The sequence below is a fragment of the Gouania willdenowi genome, chromosome 13 (genome assembly GCF_900634775.1).
Source record: "Gouania willdenowi chromosome 13, fGouWil2.1, whole genome shotgun sequence".
Taxonomy (NCBI): Eukaryota; Metazoa; Chordata; class Actinopteri; order Blenniiformes; family Gobiesocidae; genus Gouania; species Gouania willdenowi.
Window position 1 is genome coordinate 20025887 of NC_041056.1, and position 22796 is coordinate 20048682.

The window sequence follows — 22796 nt, forward strand, 5'->3', positions numbered from 1 at the left end:
AACAGTCATTCTGCGTATATGACACAGCCTATGACTTTTTTTAATTTTTTTTTTTTAATGTATTTTATATTTCCCATCAATATAATAATCTTTATGCTAAGGTTTTTGTTTATTGATTCATTTTTTTTTGGACAATAACACAAAACCAGATTATAAAATTCACGAGCTCAAAGTGGAGCCAAAACGCAGCATGAAAAAAATGTGTATGAAGGGCTTTCCAAAAAAATCAAAGTTTGATAAAACAACATTGATCTTAAAACGTCATAATCATTGCAAATTATTATTATTATTTTGTAGATTTTCCTGAGTTTTTAAACTTAAATCTATTTTTTTTTTTTTTTTGATATTTAAAAACAATGCAGCAGATACTTTGCCAAGTATTGTGTTTAGCTGAAGATTTGTTTCTGTTCCACTACTTTTAATTTTCCTGTATCACAAATCACTGTGCAACAGACAGGTTTTTTCTTTTCCTTAATTAAGTGGAATGAAAGAATAATGCGCTTTCAGTGACGAAAAAAGGCGCTATATAAATCTAATGCATTATTATTATTATTTAAAACTCTTAATTTGCTGCAATAAGCTGACTTTGGTGTGTTTGGCTTTGTCAATAATGAAATCCAAGTGAATATGGATGCTGAGCAGAAAGTCTGGTCTAAATGACATTTTTTTCAACTTAATAAATTCAATACAAACATCAAAAGCTAAAAGTGAACTTTGACACAAGCTTTTTGAGTTGATTTGTTTTCTGTTTTAATAAATGTATTATTGTAATAAGGTGTGTATAAATATGCAAATACACAATTATATTTTCTTTAAATATGTTTTATTACAAAGGTTTTAATGTATTACTCTTGTATAACTCATCTGGAGCTGTAATTAAAAAAAAAATGGACTTCTCTTCAAAAGAAAAGTCTTCGGGTACCTTCAAGGTTTATGAACATCTAATGATATCAATGCCATGTTATATTGGCGAAAGGTAAAGGAAACCATTTAAATGGCTCTCTATCAATAGAGCTCTTCACTTTTTCCCTCTCATTTATCATATCATCCTCATCGCTCATCACATTTGAAACAGAGTACACACCCAGAGAACCGTCATCAAAACCCACAAAGACACGTTGCTGCTTGCACACCATTAAAGTCTGTGGAATCTTGAACAGATGAACCCTCCCGATTCTTTCTCCGTCTGAAAGTCGCGTAGCCGTGAGAACAGACCTTGACTGCTGGTAGCAGGAGCAGTGATTCTCCAGGCTGGCGTGACAACATATGTATGCTATGAAGTCTCCATTTTTATCCAAGCAGGCTTTCAAGACAGGGCCATCGGTTTTAAATGAGCACAGTCTCATCTGAGATAAATCTAAGAGGTTAATGGTGTTGTCCTCAGTGGACAGCAGTGCATAGCTCCCATCATTGCACATGTGGAAATGTTGAGGTTGACAGTAAAATGTATGCGGCAGGTGGAAGTGCCTGCACACCGTTTCCTCTGCTACATTCCAGGTGTACACTGCGCCTGAAGCAGCCATCACCAACACAAAATCTGGGTGATGGGAAAGTAAGTGGAAAGCAGTGATATGCTCTGAGCTTTCCGCACAGGAGAAACGCTTACTGATGGAGCCTGACCACAGACTGGCAGCCAGCAGGTCTCCATGGCGACGGCCAATGAGAAACGTTCCTTCCGGCGACACCTGAGCATCGGTTAGATACAGATGTATGCTGCACACAATGTTTCCTTGAGCCATCTTCCAAACACGGGAGAGGCCGTGATCGGAAATACTGACTCCGATGTTACTGTTAGACGTGATGAGGATATCATTCGCCCTGCTCCCGCTGATACGCATTACGTTCTCCCCGGTTTCAGTCCTCCACAGGTAAATGTCCCCTGCTGAGATTGACACCAGCTGGAGACAGTTTGGTGAGAGCTTCACTTTTTCCACAGGACCATCATGGAGGAAGTAAGCATGTGGAAGACCTGTGTCTAAACACCATCTCCACACGCTTTCTGATCTGTCCGCAGTGTAGAACCACTTCCCTTCCTCATCAACCAGCACATCTTTCACTCCACCCTGCATTCTAAATGAGCTTCCTGCAGCATGAATCATCTCAGCATCCCATACAGCCAGGCTCCCATCATGGGCGACACATATGATGTTGGTGGAGGATTTCAGGAGAGCAAAGGGCTGATCGCTCATTTCCAGAGAGAAGACACACTCTCCAGTACTGAGCCTCCACACCAACACGAGGCTCACGGTTTCTAATGAAGCCAGGAGAAGCTGTCTGTTGTGGGAAGCCACAGCTTGAGTGAACGCTCTCCCCTGTGGAGCCAAGAACTTGTCCCACAGCTCCCAGTTACACGTATCCCACCAAGTGACACAGTTACGTTGACACACCAACAGAGAGTTGTTTTCATCACAGTATTCTGCACTAAGAAGGCTGTTAGATTCCACCTCACTGAACAGTTCTTTGACAATTCTCAGTGGTTGTGTCTTATCTGTTAAATCCCACAAACCTACATTCCCATTTCTGTCAACGGTCGCCATCATCTCCATGTCTTCACAGAGGAACATCGACCCAATAGCACTGAAGTTTGGGTTTGAACAGGTGCCAAGCAGAGCGGTGGTATTGATGTCAAATATAGCCACAGTGCTTTCCTCCATTGCACAGTACAAGAAAAATCCATCAGAGGACACAGCCAAACAGGTGACAGGACTCTGACAATAGAAATACATTAGGATCTCTCCAGAAATGTCAAACACACTCACACAACTCTCATTTTCCCATGACATGAATAGCTTTTGACGACATGAAACAAATCCATCAACTCTCTTTGAGGATTGCTTTGCTTCATCATCATCCTTCAGGTAGTTTTTAATCTCCACAATGGTCTGTGGGCCCGTCAGATCACACACAAAAAGCTTGTTACACTGAGTAGAAAGAAGGAAGAATTGCCCACTGCTCTTCACTCCTTTCAAAACCAGCTCATGCTGCTCACAGCTCAGAGACAGTTTGGCCAACTCGGACTCGTAGCCTTTCCAAATCCAAACAGAGCCGTCATTTAGGACCTCTACAACAACCCCAAACTCAGTGCTTACTGCTTCTCTGATGCTGGTTTTGTTCCCACACTTTAAGCGCTGAATTGGAGGAACACAGGAAAGACAAGGACAAAGTAAAACTCCAATACTGTTTCCTCTCTTCTTTCTGCTGTCTTTGATATAACTCTGAAGGGCAGGAAACACTCTGACAAACGGAAGCAGCCTGGACTCCATTACTGTGAACAGCTCAAGAGGAAAACTCCGAAGGAAGCATTCAGCAGACTTCAAAGTGCCTGCTAGGAGGAGTCTTTCTTTAAAATACTCAGATTCAGATGAGACTTCAGACTCCAACATCGCAACCAGATCTCCCAGCAGACCAGCCTGGACCATGACCTGGTGAAAGCTTGGTGAGAAAACCAGACCACTGTCTAAATCGTCCAAACGTCCACTTTGTTTCAAGTGATACGTCAACTCTGTGACTTGTCTCACATAGTGACCAGCGTTACATAGTCTGGAGGAGACTTGAGGCAGGCTGGAAAACTTTTTCATGGCATGTTCCTTTGTATTCAAACTTTCATGACCCAACCAAGACTTGAAGTAGTCTGCCATCTCTTTGTGAATCTTTTCTCTTAACTCATGACGATCTAAATACTTCTTAAGCACAACCAATCCGACATGTCGGTTCACCCAGAGCAAAACTTGGGCACCGCCAACTGTTCTTGTGATTAGAAAGCCTTTGAAATCCAAAAACAATCGCTCCACATCCACCTGTAGGGTTTTAACGTTGTCCGACAGGTTACCACAGTCACAGTCATCAGGCGTTCTGTCTGAGTACACAAACAACAGATCAGCCAGCTCCGCCTCTGTCAGTCCCACACAGGACAGGGTGAGGTAAGAGACTGCATGAGCCACAACAGAGCAGCCATGTTTGTGCTCCAGGTGGGTGAGGAGAGCAGAGATGGATGAGTGGATGCTGAGGGGGAGGGACGACTCGGTCACATCTGAGTCTGAGGAAGAAATAGAAGAGAAAAAAGAAATGAGGAGTGATGACATTTTTAGTAAAGGCACGTGCACTCATATTTTTGATTAACTTGATCAGTTTTTCTTGTTACCTTCACCAAGGAGGTAATATTTTCACTGGCATTTATTAATTTATTTGTTTGTCTGTTAGCAGGATTAGATTTAAAGTTCTTAACAAATTTTTGACAAAATTTTAACCAAAGATAGATCAAGACCTGACAACATGGACATTTTGGAGGGGATTCAGATAAATATACTGATTCTGGATCAGTTTGAAAAATATCTATCCCTATCTTGAGATTGATCGATCGTTATGAAATTTGACTCAGTTATGACGAGTTGGTTCCTCTTTTACCCGACCATTAGCACCTGGATCAGATCCGGATTGCTCATTTTATTGCAATTTTTTATTTATTTTTTTTAAATGTAGTGTCTGAACATTTAGACCTACTGTGTTGTTATTAATGTGGATAGAAATTTCTTTTAAGTGTGAATGATAATGATCATAGTACTATGATCAGGATTATTGATCCAAATAACTGTCAATTTGGCTCTTGGTGGTGGTTTGCGCTGTCTGAGGACTCTCCTTTAAGTCTAGGAATACATTTTTTTTACTAAAGTGCAAACCCTTTATACAATTTTAGTTATTTTGGGAACTAGTGAGCACAACTGTGGATCGTTTGCTTTAGTTGTTGTTTAGTATCTCTTCTCTCTCTTTCCTCTTACTGCATTGTCATACCATCAAGGCCTACTTTAACCCTATTTCTGCCTCTCTCTCTTCCTTTATTCTTGTTGCAAGTCCCTTGAATTTGCCTTAATAGATCTAAAAGGTTCAATTTTGTTATTACAATTTCCATCAACCTGTGACGTGATTGATATTTGGTTTCCATGTCGGAGTTTACCTGGAGGTTTTTAAAAAAAATGGTAATTTTTTTGTGTTATATACAATGTAATGAACAACGTTTACAGTTTTTAGTTAACTATGTGAAAAAATGGGATGCCGAAACATACCAGATTGCCATAGCAGGGTGTGTGCATGTAGGAGTCGAGCGTAAAGAGGCAGACAGCAATGGTCCAAAGCCTGGTTGACCAGAGTCAGCTGTCCTGACGTCACCTTCCTCCCAGAATCTTTCAGGAGTGTCACCAACATCTTCACACACTGTTTTCTTTTCACCACTCTAAGCTGCACATGGCTGTACCCTGAACAACCATGTTGTTGTGGGTAATGCAGTACGAAGGCTTGAAGGAAGCGTGCTCGGTTAGGGGAAGCCGTGTAAATGACTTTGACATTGGGAGGGAGGGGAGTGTGGAGGTTCTCCATGATCTGAAGACCAAAGTTGTCAATTTGATCCAAGCCATCGAGGAGTAAAACAAGAGGCTGTTTGGTTGATGGCAGTGAAGTCAATATGGAAGACAGATAATCTTTGAGTTCAGTCAGAGAAACATCAAGTCCTTTAAAACGAGGCTTTGTTTCGTGAATAATGTCTGGGTTACTGCTGAGACTATGTTCTGTTTGCCTGAGGCTCCAGTTTGAACTCCTGCTGTCAGTGAAGAAGTGCTGATCCTGATTGATGGAGTTACCCTGATATCTCTCTAATATCTGACAGCACAGGCTGGACAGCAGATGCTTTGCTGAGGCCTTAGTTGACAGGTTGCAAAAGTAACTAATGACAACAGGATCAAAGTCCGATAACCACGTCTTTATCTGTGGAGAAGGAACAAGAGGTTAAGATGACTGCAAAATAGTTCTCTCTGCCTTGAAAACTAATAAATGTTTATAATTATTACATATTCTGACTAATCAAACTATTAACCAGCTTCAGTGAGGGGGTTAAACTCAGACTCTTATTCATGTGTATGTAATTAAAAAGTGATTTTCATGAGCACAAAATATTTTTAAATTTAGCATATTTGATATGTTCACCTGCTGACTGCAGTGCGCTAACAGCACTGTCTTTCCTGTGCAGGGTCCTCCTGTGATCAGTAGAGGGAGGTGCAGATCTCTTTGCTCCATGTAGGTTCTGACCTGGAGGCACAAGTTTAAAATTATGTTTGAATTTAACTTTATAGATGCACAGCGACAAAGAAGATGCTAAATTGGCACGAAGGAACAATTTGCCACTTATGGTCATAACTGTTTACTCCTATTAACTTGTTGAATCCCAAACGTTTTGCTAAAGTTGTTTAATTTAAATTACTTTGTGAGAGAACAGTGCCATTTCCAGTGCATTAATTGTGTACTTGATTATCTTTGTATGTTTCTGTGCACTCCTGCATTGCTTCAAAAGAGGGTTAAAAAAAACAAAAAACTGGCATATATCTGCTTCTAAAACCTTTGGTAACACTTTATTTGAAGTTTTATACATAAAGGCTGACATTACACTATCATTATTATAACATGACATCTGTCATTAGCATAAATAAGGTGTCATGGAGGCTGTCATTAAGTGTCATTCATTACCCTAACCCTGACCCTTCATTACCCTAACCCTGAACCCAAAACCTGAACCCTAACCTAGGCCTGTGCCATTATGGCCAAAATGATAATCACGATTATTTTTGATCAATATTGAAATCACGATTATGATCACAATTATTTATCATATTAGAGAAAAATCTGTGTTTTTATTACACTACTTTCAAACTAACAATATGTGTACAGCTTACAGTGCAAATGTAAGTTTTAAAATGGAATTATGATGAAAAATAATTTAAGAAAATTAACCCAAGAATTTCAAATGTACCAACGGCTAACTGAATAAATACACTATTACAGAGTGCAGAGCCGGTATTTTAAATGTAAAAATTGCGGACTATTGGGTTAATTTAATCGTGGCAAACAAAATCATAATATGATTAAAATTTGAATAATTGTGCAGCCCTACCCTAACCCTACCTAACTCCACTTGATCCTTCCACCTAACCCGAAAAGTGTCAACATAGTTCCAAAGGTGTAATTTATCAATTAATGACAGCCTTCATGACACCTTCTTCATGCTAATGACAACGTAATGTCAGCCTTATGTATAAAACTTCAAGTTAAGTGTTACCAAACTTTTGATTTTTTAATTTACAGATTTATTCCTTCTCGACAATTCAATGAAAACCATCAAATATTTGTGACAGCTGCAGTCCTGTAATAAGTTAATCCATCATTTGACACTAAAAATCAACACACTCATCCACTTCCCTGTAATAATATACATAAACATGTATATTTGTAATGCTGACCTGTTCCTCTTCTGGCAGAATAACCTCATAAAGTGAGGACAGGACATGGCTCAGCTCCTCCTGTTCCTCTTGTTCTCGACTCCAAGCATCACCTCTGGGTTCTGGGATGCTCGACCTATCACCATCAGTCAACTCCAGGAGGTCATTGTTCACCTGTTGGCTCAGAGCTTCGGCATAGCCCCGCCGATTGTTTGTCGTGTAACCATGGCGACTGTCACACTCTGTGGTTGTGGTGTAGACCAAAAGGTGGCGGTCGGTGATGAGGTTGGGGAGGAAGGTGTCACACAGCTCCGCCAACAGATCTCCATCTGTTAGATCTGATATTAGAGAGGCTTGGTCAGAAGGTCCAGCTTTGAACTGTAAAATATGAATGAAACACATGTAAACATCAACAGTTATACAGGGAAAAAGACTATTGTTACTTGTAAATAGGGATGTAACGATTCACTCAACTCCCATTACGATTCGATTCACAATACTGGGTTCACGATACGATTCTCTCATGATTTATTTTACAAAATGGGACTGTAGTCAAATGATGATTGAAAAATATTCCTTTATTTTTTTGGGGAAAAAACTAGAAAATACTGTACTATTTTCCTTTTATCTTTCATTGTCAAAGGAATCCCTTGATAAATTATTCAAAACAATGCAATTTAACTAAAAATAAATCTTGAATGAAATAAATAAAGGAATAATACAAATGAAGAAGAAGCCTATTATTTTATTTCTGGTTCTATAATTAACAATGCAAAACTGCATATTAGTTATTTTTCTTTTTAAAAGTGCAACTGAAAATGTATTTTAACAATTGGATTTTAAAAAAAAATAACAGTCATTGCATTGTATTTACATCAGATATTTGTTTGGACCAGCAGAGGACGCTGGTAACCCAGTGGTCGGTTGGCATGCAGATATTCTGTGCAGTGAAGAAGAGATGCTATGCTAGCAGACAGAGCTAATAGAAAAACGTGACTTTTACAGATATTCACGTAATATTACAGATATTCTTTCGGTGCTAAAGGGGTAAGCAATCATTTATGAACATGTTTAAGAGTAGAAGGCAGCCAGAAAGAAAGTAGTAGCAGACTCCGCCCGCCGCCTCGGCATTTGGACAAGAGAAGGATATATATATATATATATATATATATATATATATATTAAAAAGTACTGCGATTCAATTTTCCGAAAATCGATATGAACCGTGATACCTATGAATTGATTTTTAACTGCCTTACGATTAATCGTTACATCCCTACTTGTAAATATAAAAAATTATAATCTTAGACTGTAAAAGCGGTCATCGCGAATGTTTGGAGGTAGAAATATTTAAAATATATGTTTTAATACCTGTATATTCGACTTTCGCAGTAATTTTTGTCTTTCTCCTTTGGCGTTGACAACCTTGTGAATGTAGACCAAGCAACGTCCTGCAAGTCTCTCCTCAGGAGTGTCATTTAAAGCAAATCTCAGGTCTACATCGAGGACTGAAGAAAAAAAAATGTATATTGATTATTGATTTATAGTTTGCAGATGAAGTCCACCCATCAACGCTGTGTTAATCACCTGATCTGTAGAACGCTTTGGCCCTGTGTGGACTCATCAGACCACGCTGGACACACACAGTCACTGCTCTCTGAAACCGCTTCATCAGCTCCACCTTCTCAACATTTATCTGGCTTCTCTTTGCCTCTTCAACCTGCTCTTGCTGAACAAAATCAAGCAGGCAATTCATTTTTATTTATTTATTTATTTTTTAAATAATAATTTAATTATTCCATAATTTTTCAGTTGTCAAAAATATATTATGCTGGTTGTTTTCTATCAATAAATGTACACACTGCAAAAAATACATTTCAAGAAAATAAAAAAAGCCCTTGTATCAAGAAAGTAAGTCTTAGTCCAAAAAAACAAAATTAACATTATTTAGCATGTTTCGCCTTATTCTTATTTTAAGAAATAACCGCAAATTTTTGTCGAGAGATATATCAGCTAATAATAAGCTGAACCAGCAAGAAACAGGATACAACACAACTTCATAAATAAAACCCAAGCAACAAGATTATTTTGAGAGTAAAACATCTTCTACAATTTCTAAATTTAAGAAGAACAATTTAAGGTTGTTTTTTTTATGACAGTATTCATCAAGTTAAAATAATATTAAATGAGAGCTTTTGTGTTTTGATTCTTGACAAAATTATTATTGTGTTAAAATAAATCGTGTTTTATTTGAACTACGTACTTTCACGCTCATGAATAATTCCAAAAGAAGTTGTAATTTCTTACAGTGAACTTAATCAAGAGATCATAAGCAGGCTTGTAACCGGAGGGTCGCCGGTTCAAATCCACTGTGGGATGTTGTTGAGCAAGGCCTTTAATTTTAACTGCTCCTAAGGGATGGGTTAAAAGCAGAGACCAAATGTTGTGTGTGTACCTGTAGCCCACAAATATGACAATTTATCCTTAAAACTTGGATGAATTTGAAATATTTTGAAATAGTTTTAAGCCTAATTTAAGTCTTTATGGGCCAAGAGTTTTGTGCTTACTCCACTGACAGATTTCTCACTTGATACAAGATAATTTGATTTAAATTTGTGATTATTTTTGCTTCGTTCTTGTAGGCCTATTTTTGCAGTGTAAGTATCCTGTAAAGCTCTCAGACTGTCATCATCACCTCTGCACAGTGGGGATGTCTCAGTGAGGGTTTCAGGCGGTATGAGGCAGGGATGCTGTTCTCGTCTCTATGGTAACCGCTCTCCAGCTCCTGCGTGCTGACGCCATCCTGCTGGCTTCCCTGCAGCAGCAGCAGAAAGTCTGACACCTCCACCTGTGAGACCAGACTGGCTGAGCCATACTCATGGCCTATCAGGGCCTACAGCGCCATCAGGTGGACAACGAGGATAGGGATACATTAAATATGTCACAGTAAAGCCTGGAAAAGAGTTACAGTAGCTGGGGGGAGCATCCTTCAAAGTTTTTGACCCATATACTGCAAGCGTGGTAAAGAAGATGTGCACAACTGTGATACAGTATTGTTTTATCCCTTATTGTATATTGGAGAATAAACAGGTAGTGGTTTGTTTAAGATAAGATCCTTCTTGGAAAACAGTAGAATTTACAAATGTCTAAAGGGATTGAGTGTGACAGCCTGTTTTTAAGTCATTTTGTTGTGTTTTTTTGTCATTATACATGTTATTTTTAATTCTATTTTCCCTGTATGATGTGCTTTATGTTCACCATGCTCTTTACAAATAACAAAAATAAATATTTTATATAAAAAAAAGATGAAATATGAAAGAAAATGTTATACGTGTTTCAAATAAATAGAATATACCAGAAAGAACAGTCCAGCAGATCTTTCTCTGCATTCTCTTATCAGCTGCTGTCTGGTGTTTTCATCAGGCCAACAGCTGGAATCAGTCGACTCAAACGGGTCTATGACCTGTGAACACACACATGCGTTCATTATTAGAAAATACAGCAAGTTAAACAGCACTCGGCAAATAACACGTAGTTTATTTAGAGATGCTATTCAGGTTGTCTGGAACTTCATATTAAATAAGCATGACCTGAGGCGAGGCCATACACACATAATACAAACTCAAGCCCAGAGCAAATAAACAGACGTCTGTTGTCCATCTGGTTTGTCAGCAAATTTAATCAAACATAAGGACATTAACCTGAGGGGGAGAGCGACAATGCGTACATCACCTACACCAAAAAGCAAATAAACACTACAGGATATTTCCAAGTTGTTGTTTTTTTTAAAAAATAAAAATATGACAAATATTTATATGCTCCATAAGCTATTCATTCTCACGTCTGGCATCACTTTTGACCCACCTTTTAGAATTTTAAAAAACTAAAATGAATTTGTGCTTTTAATCTGAATGACATTATGTGCCTTCAGTTTGACTCTTCTTAGCACTATTTTTAGTAAATATTTCTGGGGTTTTATGTATTTAAAATACTGCAGGATAAGATAAGTAAAAGACAGGTTTAATGTACAAGGTTTCATTTATTCAGACAACTTTTTTTTTAGTAAATTTCATGAAATAAAAAAAGTTGTCTGAAAAAATACAACCTTAACATATTATTTAAAAAAATAAAATGACAAAATTAATTTGCTGGAATTATTACACGATAGTCAAGAAAACGTTAAAGCGATCAGCAGAAATATAGATGTATGTAGATAACTTTCTTTATTTCAGACTCGGGGTCCATAAATACCATACAAACAAACACCAAAACACATAAAAGTGCATATTTTTGCACGTAGGAACGTCTTTGAGAAGAAATTACAGTCGAACATTTTTCCTTTGTTCTTCATTTTCATCATCAAAGCATCAAAATCATCTTTTCCTTCTAAAGGTTGTCCTTGCTACTTTGTAGATTTTATTTTAACTTAATAACAGGCCTAAAAAAACTCCTATTAAGGATCTAGACAATGAAAGTTATTAAGCAAAGTTAGAGAAATGAACTGTGCTCTTACCCTGACATCTAATCCCAGCGAGTGTCTGCAGTGCTCTCTGAATCTGGGGAAAACGGTCTCTCTCAGAGCCCTCCGCTCCACCACACTGTCTATACACAGAGTAAAAACACATTATATACATCTGAGTTAATAATTATTGTTTAGCATCATTCATTGTTTACATACCTTCTGGATTGGAGCACAGATAGATTTTCACACAGGATGAGCTGGAGATGGGGATTCCTCCTCTAGAGCACATGAGTGATCAAGATTTATTTGAGACTGAAGAAGAACAAAAGAAAAACTTCAGCTATAGGAGCATAAGTTAAGTTGTTGGCTCTTGTTCCCTCTTTTCCATCCTGCTCCACTCAGAAAACCTGAGCTTTTCCTGTCTGTAAAGTGTGTTATTCCGACCGCTCCCTCCCTCCCACTTCTCATGATGACAGACACAAACATGACAGAAATGACCCCAGGCCACAGGAAAAACCTTTCAAGATTTTAATAATGAACATTTTTTTTTTTTTTTTTTTACAGAATACAAACTTATTAGTACAGCCGATTATTATACGCTGACTTTGCACCTGTTTTTTGTTATTGTCATCAAGACAAGTAGTGTTCATCTATATTGTTACTAGCAGCAGCTGCCCTGCTCCCGGATCCACTCATGAAGAATAAAAGAATTATATAAAAACGTAAAAACCCCTAAAACAGGCTCATACCAAATAATTCAACACTGTGTGCACCAAAGGGACTGCTGACAGGCAGGGTGGGGGGGTGGGGGGTTACTGAGTGACAACAACTGGCACATAAAGGTCATATATTCAATGATGTTTGTTTGAACTTTTCCAAACCATGAACTTAAAATCAATTTTACTGACATGAGGAAACGATCAGAGCAAAGATTAATGCAAGACACGTCTGGCTCTACAGCAGCAGCAGGAAAGCAGAGGTTTCAGTGAACTTTCACGCTAATGCAGTTTTTCAACAGGAAACCAGTCTGTTCACACCATGATTGGAAATTTCCTTTGCCCCCAGTGGCAAACCCCATGTTCATACTTGATTTAATGTTTTCACGGCTCTTGAATAATAAAATAAATTAACACTTTTTTTTTTTTTTTTAACAGGAAACTCAATGTGCAACAAAGTAACAAAATATCACAAATCAATCTGGATTCATCCCACCACAGAATATCTGTGTAACACTTTCAACAATTTGCAGTGGAAAACATAGACTAAAGTGAAATTAAATAAAGTAAAGACCTAGGACACTTGTTTGGAGTCACTTTCTCCAAGAAGTGAAGATAAAAGATGCTCAAACTTCTCTTTCGCTCTTTTTCCTCAAATCTCTCTTTATAGACAGCATTCAACAACAAGTGACACGATAGGGCTGGGCGATATATCGAGATTCAAGATATATTGACTTTTCTATTTTGGCGAGATAGAAAATTACAATATCGCCTATAACGATATATATATATTATTATAGCCATTCTGTATTAAAATACTTGTTTTAGAATTTGCTACTTTCACTGCTTCTCAGAACAGCATGAAAAGCACAGTTAGATGGATTTCTGAGTGCGTTCTAACCCAGACCTTCCCCTAAACAAGCCGCACGACAGAACTCACTCACAAGTGGCACATATTGTGCAGCTGTTTGTGGCATTTTGCATCAGCAAATATAACCCAGAATTGTTTTTCTTGAGTTTAAAATATCAAGATTTATATCGTATATCGCCATTTTGCTAAAAAATTAGATAATAATTTTGGACAACATCACCCAGCCCTAATGACACAATATACAAAATTGGTCTCCATCTCTTGTAAATTATTTAGTTTTGTTTATTAGATAAATAGCTGTCACACAAGCTAAAGTTTAGCATAAGATCACCATGGAAACGTATGTGTCCATGCTGATGCTATGAGGAGGTGCTGCTACTTTTAAGGGAAAGGGACACAAATAAATAAAAGTGCTACGTTGCTCTTTAGGAGCGGAGATGTAAAGGCTGGTAGGGAAGGATAGTTCATGTTGAGTAAAAAATAAATAATCACATCAGACTGGTACTCAGCTCCATTTGAATGTCATTTGCTCATTTTTTACCCCTTTAGCGTTATGCATTTTGCAGAATACACTGGTAAAATGAAAGAAGAAAAGTTATATTGTAATCGAGAGGTTGATATAAAAGGGACAGAAATGAAAAACACTTGTGAATGTAACAAATGTCTGGTAAATCCCAGGTGAAATTAAAGAGCAAAGTCTACATGAAAGAGAAAGCAGTACACTTTGTTCTGTGCTTCATACAAACAAACCCTTTTTTTTTTTTTTCAATATAATCTGAAGTCCAGTGCCTTAAAAAGCACAAACAGTCTGATCCATTTCCAACAACGCAATCTGTGAGAAATGTAACGTATTTGTCGGTGTGTGAATGATGATCCATGGACTCACACTGACGCTGGAGAAAAGGAGAGAGGCACAGAGGCAGGAGAGGAGGAGGAGAGGCGAGCGTTAGAGCTACAGGGGGAGGATCCAGCCTCCTCCCTTTAGTCTCGTTTCCTGCCGCCCTCGTTACGTTTCTCTTTCTGAGCTCTCCCTCCAACCATATTTACAGTTCTCCTTCAGAAGATAAAAAAAGTTCCACTACATATCAGAGCATTCAGCTGAGTTCAGTCTACATGAAACGCTGTGCATAACATTCCTATGACAACAGTAATGTACTGTACTGATACACATTAAATACATATTATGTTAATGACTATATATGGCAAGGGGAGGGGCCGGGGGAGGACCGCTGTGACCACGTGGACTCTGTTTTTACACGTTCTCCTCCAACAGGCCTACATTAAAAACAACCATGGGTGACAAAAAGCTGTAAAGGGGTCAGAAGAACTGAAAGATAAGCTTCATTTAATCATTTTATTTAATTTTCTCTCCAATTAACTATTAACACTTATAGTATTTTTGATTTTTGATTATGTTTTTTTGGATTCATTTGTCAAATTTAACATAGTATCGTGGTCACTTCAAAAAGCATTTTATCATTATGTAGCATTTTAATTTATAACGCTTGGTTGTTAAATAAGTTAAAAAGTGTTGAAGCCAATCATTTAGTAGTAAATTGTTCTTTGAGGGCCACTACTTTTCCTGACATGTGATGTATTTGCATCTTTAAATAACATGTTCCTTAATGGTTTCCACCTTGAATTGTCTGACGAACCTCTAGAATATTTAGTCTCATTCTGGACTCTGACTTATGTCTGTTGTTCCAACTCAGGGGTGTCAAACTCATTTTAGCTCAGGGGCCAAATACGGACCAGTTTGACCTTAAGTGGGCCACAAATTCAACAATAACGTGTTCGCACGTATAATTTATACTGTATATAAATGATAAAGTTTATAAGTATATTAGTCCCTGCAGGATCTTCACTTAAATTTCCCTGATTTTGTGAATTTGGGGAAATTTTGCGGAATAAATTGAGAAATATTTGCCAGATTTTGGAAACAACAATTTCAGATTAAAAATGACTTATGTCATGTGATATAAAAAGTGGAAAAGTGAGCTCTGTAGATATTGTGGATTTTAATTGATTGTTTGTATTTGGAGGGGCTGAGAAATCTACAACTGAAATATTTAGTAATATTTATAACATTTTTTATGCTTTTTCTATCATTTCTACTTCCTCGAGCAGGCCGAATGTGATGCTCTGAAGGGGCGGATTTGGCCCCCGGGCCATGAGTTTGACACATATGTTCCAACTGATTGTACAAATGAAATGCAAACAGTGCAAAAAATGACACTTTCCTAATTCTCTCCAATCCTTCGTCCACGCTCTGGTTTTGCTGTGCAACAGGTTGAGGTTTTAAGGCAAGAATGGGAGGACAGCGACTAAGGTGAGGAGGGACGTAGTAGACGAATCATTATTCAGGAGGTAAATAAAAAGATTATTTAGCTTGATACACGGTCTCAATCTCTCTCTCTTCCTCAACTGGAAGAAAAGAGAAAATCCAGAGCGATGAAAGGTTTATTGTGATCCAGTTCAGTTTGAGTTGAGGTCCATCTTTTTTTCTACCAATCCATCACACCAGTGTGATCTCCACCTCTTCTGTCTTTTCAGTCTTTTCCTGCTGTCTGCGGGAGTGCTGTTTGGGGGGAGGAGGAGCAGCTCGCATCTGCAATGAAGAAAAAAATGAGTTAAGTATGAAACAGAAAGTGAAATAAAGCAGATTTATTTTAAATCAAACAGACATTGTTCTTTGGATTTGTGTGATGAAAGACTCTTAGAATCATGATTCTCTTCGTAGAACGATTAAGTAGGAACTCATTATGGTTCTGCAGAAATACAGTGAGCTATGTTTTTCAACCTTGGGGTCGCCTGGAAATAAAATGTCTAGTAATAAAATAAATGCTCATCAAAATTTTATATTTAAAAAAAAAAAACACATTTGATTTTAATTAATCTATTTTCCGCAATTAAAAAACAAGACATAATTTCACAGAAATACAGTTAGAGTGCCGTTAGAGGAAGAAAGCTTGATGACCTTAAATATTATTATTCTTCCAATTAAAACACCAAACACATTCTCTAACAATTGTATTTCTATGTTTCTATTCACTTTCTCAAACAGGGTTCCTACAGCTTTAGTCAAAATAAATAAAGACTTGTTTTGCCATTTGAAATTAAATATCAGACCAACTTCACAGTAAACATAATTGGGGGGAAAAATGCCACATCAATTACATACGTAGGGTTAAGGTCATTTTTTTTCTATTAACAGATTAAAATGATCAAAATCACTCCAAAAACTCAGAAATCTATAAAACAACAAAAATACAAAAAATAAAAGCCATTAAGAAAATTATTTGTTGGACAGGTTAATTTTCCAGTTCCCTTGTTGTTTATACATTTACAAATATTTTATAATTATAAATTTTATAATTTTTTATAAAATAAATTTTATAAATGTTTTATAAAATAAATTTTATAAATTTTTATAAAATAAATTTTATAAATTTTTATAAAATAAATTTTATAAATTTTTATAAAATAAATTTTATAAATATAAATATTTTGAAATGTGAGACTAATTACAATCATAAAATCATACTTATTATGTGTTAAAATTTAAGACTAAGATTAAGATATTTTAATGACAATTAAGGTCTTATTTTTAGATTAATGAATTTAATGCCTTTTAAGACTTTGTAAGGATCCGCAGAAACCCTGTCAAATATAAATCTAGTTAAAATAAGTTGCCAGAAATTTGTGATATAAAGATGGCGTCATGACAAGAAAAAGGTTGGGAACCACTGCAATAATCCATCATGGGTTACATGTATATTATGGGCTGTTGGTCAAAATACCTTTGAATTACAAAAGCAGGTTAGAATTATTACCACACAGATGCTAGCCCCAGTGCTCACTGCTTCTGTAAATCATTAGCTATCATTTATTTATATGGCAAAAGAAAAACAGATTTTTAATATCAATTATAATTTTTACCTGCTTTAATAAAGGATATATTCATTCAAACATTTTCATATCACATACAATTGTGTGCTGAAACTGTGGTGATGATGATATTTATCGTACAAGACACGTTGAATGTTTTTAAGAAAACCTTGGACACTTACTGGTCGTAGTTTACTCGGGCCTCTGTCTGCATTGAACCGCTGTGGCTGAGAGTGAACGAATCCTGGAGACACTGGACTCCGACCACAGCGTGGATCTACAAAGTCAGAATAACAGTTTTGCAACAGGACAGATCATTCTTGATAATAAGTTGTTGTATTGGTGAACGTGTGTCGTACTGTGAGTGGGCATGGGTCCTTTGTGTGATGAGGCAGGCAGCGGAGGCTTGTGTTCCCCGTTTAGAGCAGCAGAGGGTGAACGAGGCAGAGGAGGTGGGGTGGAGGTCTCAGGGCTGGTGAAGGGGCTGATGGGAGGTTGGTCATACAGCGGAAGAGGTGGTAGCGATGAGGGCAACTTTAAAGAAGGAGAGATCTAGAATAAATGAGCAAAAACTTTGACTTTAAAGGGGAAGTATTATGAAAAAAACACTTTTTAATGGTTTTGCTACAGTGATATACATCCCTTTAGCCTCATTCCGAGGGCCAAAGTTGAAAAAGTTCCCTTGTTATTCCACACAAAATATGTTCTCTGCATTTAACTCCTCCCTGAAGAGCAGCAACGGTGTAGCACCCAGAGCAGTTCCATTTTTAGTACCCGTTATACCGCCTTGTATCTCCTTTGACATGATCTGACGTGTTTGTGACCCAATGTGACGTAGCAGTTGGACAAAACAGTGGACTATCAACTTGAATGGACTATTCCTGTAATAAGCAGTAGAGAGGATGACAAAAAAGTGACGTAGCAGCTCCGGTGAGTGTTTGAAGCAGCCGACTCAGCGGATTGACTACGCTGCTGCTGCCGCACACACACCCTGCTGAAACAGTGTTTGTCTGACTCACAATCACAATAGCCGATAAAATATCCATGTGTTATACTGTAATGTGCGGTTTTTTGGCTGAAAACAATAACAAGAGCATGTGGATAGCCAAAAAAATCACTAGTGATCAGCTGTTGTATGGAGTCAGCATCTACAGACATGCCTTCTCATGAATATGCATTAAGTAGGCCCCAAAACAGCCTGTTTTTAGAACTGATCAGAAAGTCACTTTTCAGAGGCTAAAACTCTGAAAACAGGCGAGTTTGGGAAAATAAACCTCAAATACTATGTTGTTGGGGTTCTTAGAACAAATGGAGATGGGTGAAAAATAGCATAATACTGGACTTTTAACACCAGAAATCATGCAATGGGGGGAAAAAAACTAAAGCTAAAATAAAATTAGGTTGTATTAAAGAGAAATTCAGTTATTATAAAGTCATTCTTGTTACTCATAGCACATTTTGAGTTGTGTCTGTATTCGTGGGAAGGGAGAGGCTGCATCCTTCCTGTTGGTTTAGTCTTTAATGAGGCAGCCCCTCAGCGCTAAAGATAAGGCCTGATTCTGTGATTGCAGTGCTGACTTTTAATCAAAGCACAGAAGAAACAGCACTTCTGATTTACTGTTTGTGAACTCTGATCACAAACTAGACAACAAAAAGGAAAGGAGAGAAGAAAAATAGCACGGTACATAACACTTAATCATTGGTATTTGTGTCTGCAGGAAAAACCGATAAAATCTAATGAGTAGCTCGTGAAAGTCGGGAGCTGCTGAGTGTTTCCTGAAAGAGTCTGAGTTATGTTTCTATAAGTGCTGGACGCGCACTAACAGAAGTGTCCTGAAGTACTGGCACAACTCTGCATACTGTACAGATAGTTTAAAAATAATTCCTGCAGTTTAGGAATAAATAAAAATGGACTAAAAACTATCAGTCACATCATTGTTAAGTTTGACAGCATTTTTTTTTTAAATTTTATAATTTTTTTGCAATTATTTATTGTTATAATATTTTTAGTAGTGTAGTTTTTGACAAAAAAAATAGTTTAGCTTAACTTATTCATGAAAGATATTATCAGTGATAAGTTTTTTTGGTCTATAAGAGCATTTGTTTGGTTTTGTTTTGTTTTTTTGTATTTTTAAGAAAATGTCATAAGGAATTTGTTTGCATTTAGTTTTATTCTATTGTTTTTGTGTAGTGAATAATAGTGAATAATAATTGTAATCAATAATTTGTTGCTTCAAGGTCAACAGTAGATGAACTAAATCTATCATGTGGGCACAACAAAGACTGAAAAGTATAGGTTGAATCTACAAAATAGAAAATAGTGTTGACCTAAATCAAAATTCTAAATTTTATTTTTATTTTTTTTAATGCTTTCTCTTCATGCTAACTTTAAATAGACTCTTTACAGCACTGTTCATTAATCATCTAGGAGACAAGTGCACACAGTTGAACAGTTGTTTAGAGAAGACACAGTTCTGCATTATTTGTAATCAATTTTTTATCATCCTAATGATGTGTTGTGTTCCAGTATTAAAAATATATAACTATCAATCATTAGAAGTGCCATCTTTTCTCCCTAAATCTCATAATTGTAAGATGGGTTTTCTTTAACAATACCTTCATGTCTCCCACTCCTCCCACAGGGGTGTCCCCGTTCTCTGTAAGCTCTTCCACCAAAACTGCAGGGAAAACGCCTACGCGGCCATTTAGCTCTCCTTCCCAGAAGCCGTCGTCCGTTTGGGTGTCACGACTCAGCAGGCGGATCACAGCTCCCTCAGAAAAGGAAAGCTCCTCATCTGCCTGGCCCTCGTAATCATAAAGTGCACGGACGAACACGGCTGGAAAAAGAACATAACACAAAGATGGACAGAAGAAAAAGGATTATTCTCAGAGAAATTAAATCAAAGATCTAAAAAAGGTTACACAGTGGGGTGACACTAAGAAAGATCCATATTTGTTTGGTGACAGAACTTCCTCTGGAGCCACAATGTTTGATTGTTGAGTAGATGCAACAATAGATGATTAAAGATTATGAGATTAAAACTAAATGTAAACAAATCAATTGTAACAAAGATATCAAAATTACAATGCGCATGTTATTTTTTTTTACAAACAATATATTGAACGTATATGTATATATGTTTGATGTATAAATTGTATATATAGAAATTTGTGCAGAATATATATTGAATGTGTATTGCAAAACTAGTAACATTAGTTTCCTAATTATTATAATATTTGTTTTATATTATCTAGAGACCCTTGTTTGGTTTTTGTGATGTGGTGTGTGTAAGATTTTGCTTCTACATACACCCTTTTGGCTGATTAGTTATTATATCATACTTAAAAAAACACAATATACTGTACAATGTAGCCCTACAGTGAAATTTGTCCTTGAATTTTACCTATCCTGTTGAGGAATAATATATATAATAATAATACTAATAACTAGAATATTTGTATTTCCTGAAGAAAATGCAAGTGAGAATGTAGGTGCTGGCCCGCGTCGCACTGCATTAGCTGAGCATTAGCTAGCGTTAACATTATCTAGCATTAACATTAACCTAGCAATAGCATCAACCTAGCATTAGGATTAATCTAGTATTAACATTAGCCTAGCAATCGCATTAACCTAGCATTAGCATTAACTTAGCAATAGCATCAACCTAGTATTAGCTTTAACCGAGCATTAACATTAGCCCAGCAATAGCATTAACCTAGCATTAGCATTAACCTAGTAATAGCAATAACCTAGCAATAGCACTAACTTAGCATTAGCTTTAACCTAGCATTAACATTAGCCCAGCAATAGCATTAGCATTACCGGTAACTTAGCAATAGCATCAACCTAGTATTAGCTTCAACCTAGCATTAACATTAGTCCAGCAATAGCATTAGCCTAGCATTAGCATTAACCCAGTAATAGCAATAACCTAGCAATAGCATCAACCTAGCATTAGCTTTAACCTAGCAATAACATTGGCCTAGTATTAGCATTAACCTAGCATTAGAATTAGCTGCTCTATTTATAATCTAGTTTCCAATGTTGTCACAGTGTTTTTAATTTTCATTCACATACCCCTATGACAATTTGTGGTACTTGGGGGTACCCATACCCCACTTTGGGAACCTAGGTATTAGATAATTGAGTGTTGTTTGTTCTGGGGTTTTTTTTGTTGTTTTTTTGAATGGAATGAAATTTAAATTCAAATTCAATTCAATCAAATTCAATTCAATTAATTTAAACAAAGGGATAGTATTTAGTTCCTCACAATTTGGGAATTTAAGAAGTGTGGAGAGGGAGTCTGCTACATTTCACTAAGACAATACCAGACATCTCTATCTAGATTACTTCACTGAGCTTCAGCTACTTCATTTACCTTTAAAAAAGGTGTAGTTTCTGTGATGTAACATTTGTAATATATAGCTCGTTTTTTTAAACCCCTTTCCTCAGTAAGACAGTAAATAAAACAAGGAGAACAAGCAGCCGGATTTTGAAGCTTCACTTTTCCTAAGGTCTGTTTTTTCTGTGCAATTTTACTGCAGCTATAAATAATAAATACTGAGTTCTAAATAAACTAAAGTAAATCACTGACATATATAGCTGAACTTAATGTGAAGTATTTTACATAAAAGCCTCACTAAGAGGCTAATTTACACAATCAAACTACATTTAAACCTCTTAAAAAAACATCTTGCTAAAACACAAAACATCCCAAATGTAATTGTAATATTGTGCTATTAGCTAAATTACCATTAGTGTCTCCATTGATCCCAGTGGAGTGCAGCTCTGGCTCTGTCGAGTTGGACGAAGTGTGTGATCGTGCGTCGAGTGTGGCCAGAGACTGAAGCATGCTCAGGAGGCTGTTGGAGGCGGGAAACTGCAGGTACTTCTCTGGAACGTATCCCACCTGGCCTGTCTTATTGCGAGCCTGTGAGAAACCAGCAAAGCCAATACAAATCAGTCAGAGCAGGTTAAATATTACCAGTTTGAAACATAAATCAATGAGGTGTGTGTGTGTGTGTGTGTGTGTGTGGGCACCTTGACCCAGTCCTCCATGTCTCCGTCCTCAATGACCTCCAACATCTCCTGTTCATCAATGGTTAACTCATCTGGCTGTGACGCCTGTGGGACAAACAATGGGAAATAAAACATTCTAAAAGAGACTAATTCTATTCACCTTTGCTATTCATCTTTCTTTTCGTGTTGTTTTGCTTTCTACCTTATACGAGTACAGGACTTTGCAGGTGAGCGGATAGTTGCGAAGCGTTCCCGAAGGACTGGAACTGCTGTCGTCAAAAACCTCCATGTTCTCCTCGCACTCCTCGCCTTCTTCACGCTCCAAGTCCACTGTGCCCTTAAACACATAGAAGCACACAGGCAGATTAAAGACAACTTTTAATAGGTAAAAGGAACAGGAAGGAGAGGGAAACTCTATTTTAGAGTTAAAATGTGCTTCGCTACACTGACAAAACTTATACATTTTGAAGTATATTTTCATTCAATGAAACACAGTTGTTTGCATCCCCATTTTACCTTCATATGAACTGTTACTGTGTGCAGTAATTCTGTCAATGGCCTCCACACCAAACTGTATATA

At 37.1% G+C, this 22796-nt stretch overlaps 2 protein-coding genes across 6 annotated transcripts in view; both read right to left on the minus strand.

The window, feature by feature from the left end:
* Positions 1-928: 928 nt before the first annotated feature.
* On the minus strand, positions 929-12108 carry LOC114475078 (NACHT and WD repeat domain-containing protein 2). 2 transcript variants are annotated; one of them, XM_028465787.1, is made up of 10 exons: positions 11938-12108; positions 11773-11861; positions 10615-10722; positions 9955-10152; positions 8847-8988; positions 8631-8767; positions 7281-7637; positions 5974-6075; positions 5061-5754; positions 929-4036 (listed from the first exon to the last, which is right to left on the minus strand). In XM_028465787.1, exons 1-10 carry the CDS (start codon positions 12008-12010, stop codon positions 951-953), a joined length of 4986 nt encoding a protein of 1661 aa, XP_028321588.1. In that variant the 5' UTR covers positions 12011-12108; the 3' UTR covers positions 929-950. The 2 variants fall into 2 exon arrangements, with proteins under 2 accessions (XP_028321588.1, XP_028321589.1); XM_028465788.1 differs by lacking the exon at positions 9955-10152.
* Positions 12109-13490: 1382 nt separating this feature from the next.
* Positions 13491-22796, minus strand: part of fchsd2 (FCH and double SH3 domains 2) — a 55233-nt gene continuing 45927 nt past the window's right edge. For 3 of the 4 annotated variants that reach the window (XM_028465429.1, XM_028465426.1, XM_028465430.1), the window contains 7 exons: positions 22419-22553; positions 22238-22321; positions 21950-22127; positions 19813-20033; positions 17556-17748; positions 17379-17473; positions 13491-15916 (listed from right to left, as the gene is read on the minus strand). In XM_028465429.1, the coding sequence (XP_028321230.1) occupies positions 15824-15916; positions 17379-17473; positions 17556-17748; positions 19813-20033; positions 21950-22127; positions 22238-22321; positions 22419-22553 (999 nt within the window). In that variant the 3' untranslated portion in view covers positions 13491-15823. The remainder of the gene's footprint in view (positions 15917-17378; positions 17474-17555; positions 17749-19812; positions 20034-21949; positions 22128-22237; positions 22322-22418; positions 22554-22796) is intronic. The other variant, XM_028465427.1, reaches the window with a different exon arrangement.

Bases quoted from the DNA above. Each gene is read 5' to 3' on its own strand.
- LOC114475078 (XM_028465787.1), bottom strand. From the start codon at position 12,010: ATGTGCTCTAGAGGAGGAATCCCCATCTCCAGCTCATCCTGTGTGAAA. The intron at 10,723-11,772 runs GTAAGAGCACAG...GTGTGTTCACAG, and splicing joins CGCTGGGATTAGATGTCAGG to GTCATAGACCCGTTTGAGTC. The intron at 6,076-7,280 runs GTCAGCATTACA...TTGTGCCTCCAG, and splicing joins TTCTGCCAGAAGAGGAACAG to GTCAGAACCTACATGGAGCA.